Source organism: Capsella rubella, unplaced genomic scaffold (genome assembly GCF_000375325.1).
Source record: "Capsella rubella cultivar Monte Gargano unplaced genomic scaffold, Caprub1_0 scaffold_172, whole genome shotgun sequence".
NCBI lineage: Eukaryota > Viridiplantae > Streptophyta > Magnoliopsida > Brassicales > Brassicaceae > Capsella > Capsella rubella.
Genome location: NW_006238756.1, coordinates 5,073 through 7,145, shown reverse-complemented (window position 1 = coordinate 7,145; position 2,073 = coordinate 5,073). Strand labels below are relative to the sequence as shown.

The following is a 2,073-nucleotide window of genomic DNA, read 5'->3' as shown; positions in this document are numbered from 1 at the left end:
TTCTTCCACAGCCTTCAGATGATCATATATAGATCCATTAGTTATCATTGTCTTTAATTAGGAATCGACAACAAATAAAATTATCAAGGTGTTAAAGTACATATATATACATGTGTTAGGTCAGAGCCCTTTATATTTTTAAGTCTCCCGTAAAAGAGAAGATGTTCCCTTGCTGTTAGCGTCTCCCAAAGCAAGCTGAAACCAAGAATGGCATAAACACAAAGTTGCTCATTATTTGCATTGTCATGAAAAACTAAATACAAAATTTATCGAGACGGTTAATTATTTACTCGTGCTGTGGGCATACGCCCATGCTCGTGTAAACTTTATTCATATCCTTGCATATGTCCAGACCCTGAACCAAGGATGTTCCAGATGAAGGTCTGAGGAGCCCCGTCATCTAGCGCCAACATAAGAAAATGCAATATATCATTAATTTGATACTTAGAAACGTTAATTTGTTTCCCAAAAACTAACCATGCATACTGATAAAAACTAACCATACTGATGAAGGAAGTTTTGCCAGCACCATTAGGTCCAAGCATGCCGAAGCATTCTCCTGAAGGCACACTTAGATACAGCCCTCTTACTGCCATTTTTGGCGGGTTACCATCTCTACTTGGATACACTTTTTTGAGATTGTCGCACAAGATCGCATGCCCTGTGCTACCTTCATTCCTCAACTTTTGGACCTTTTCCCTCTAATTTTTTTTTTTTTTTTTTTTTTTTTAAATTGTTGATCAGAAGGGTTTTGAAATAAGAGAAACACGGAAAGAAACAAAATAAAAAGAAACTTGACTTGTTCGAGATACCTCTTGAGTGACATCAGGTTTTTCCATATCTATGAAGACTTTTTTAGAATCCAGCCTTTGCACAGTAGGCTTCCTTGGTAGGGAAGAAGGTTTCTTGAAAGGGTTAACCAAGAAAAAGAAAGGGGACTTTCCAGATGAGAAAACCTGATCGATATAGTAGGCTACAATGAGAGCAAGGAACCACTCTACAGACATGATACAGAAAACTTCACCCATTCTACTATCGTTGAGATCTTGCCACGTCATCCCGTTTCCCCTGGAGGCGTATTGCGAGAACTCATACAACCCTCGGTATAGAGAAAATCCCGGATACAACTCCAAGCAAATAATCAATTCTTCTGCAAATGTACGTAACTAAACACATTTGTATATAGGACTAGTAAATAAGCAATAATAAACATGAGCATTTTTTGTGGTTTTTTCTAAAAGTTTTTGACCTACCAGAGGCTGATTGGTTTTCAAGCAGTGGTTGGAAAAGAAAGTTTCCCAAGAGCCCAGTTCCGTACACCAGTATGTAAGCAACGACTACAGTTAAGCCATAAATTAAAAAATAGAGATAACCCATTCAAATTTCAACCCTGACAGCATGTTTTTGACCTTAACCTTTGAGATGTGATTATATGTTAGTACCTGTTACAGTCTTAACCTTTGAGAATATCGAAGAAAGTAGAAAGGCAATGGAGATTTGCAGATTTAAGTAGATAAAATAGAAAACGAACTGAATGCTATAGTCGTTGAGCCGGAAGTACTTAAGCCCTATAGCAGACCCGAAGCCCACCAAAGAAGCAACATACAACATAGATATGGTGAGAAAATAGGCATAAGAAATCATCCAATATGGACCATCGCCTAGCCCGTGCATTTTCATTATAATTCTTAGACGCTCTTGTTTCTCATACACCAATGATGTCAAGATCACCTGCATGATTCATTTATATCTTAGCAATTATTAGATATACAGTACATACAATGTGATGAATTAATCCCTATATTAGTAAAAGAGAAGTACAAAAAGTGTTTCCGGGTCGGGTCAATTTCAAAAAATTACCCAAAATTTGTAATTGGATCTTTTAAAATTGGATAGATTAATGGGTTTGGATACATACACCGGATACTTTCCAAATATAATTTTAGGATTGTATTATTTCCATAACTAATTATAAGATTTACTAATATTTCTCTAACTAATTTAATACAATCTATTTAAAAATATTATTCTTCTTTCACTTTTATTTGATATTAATTTTAATTTATGATATTA

General features: G+C 35.4%; 1 protein-coding gene across 1 annotated transcript in view; it reads right to left on the bottom strand.

Annotated features, from left to right (window-relative positions):
* Positions 1–83: 83 nt before the first annotated feature.
* Positions 84–2,073, bottom strand: part of LOC17874261 (ABC transporter A family member 12) — a 4,305-nt gene continuing 2,315 nt past the window's right edge. Inside the window, exons 7-12 of the mRNA XM_006279069.2 lie at positions 1,443–1,731; positions 1,254–1,337; positions 813–1,150; positions 501–701; positions 291–400; positions 84–195 (exon numbers count right to left, since the gene is read on the bottom strand). Of these exons, the coding sequence (XP_006279131.2) occupies positions 84–195; positions 291–400; positions 501–701; positions 813–1,150; positions 1,254–1,337; positions 1,443–1,731 (1,134 nt within the window). The remainder of the gene's footprint in view (positions 196–290; positions 401–500; positions 702–812; positions 1,151–1,253; positions 1,338–1,442; positions 1,732–2,073) is intronic.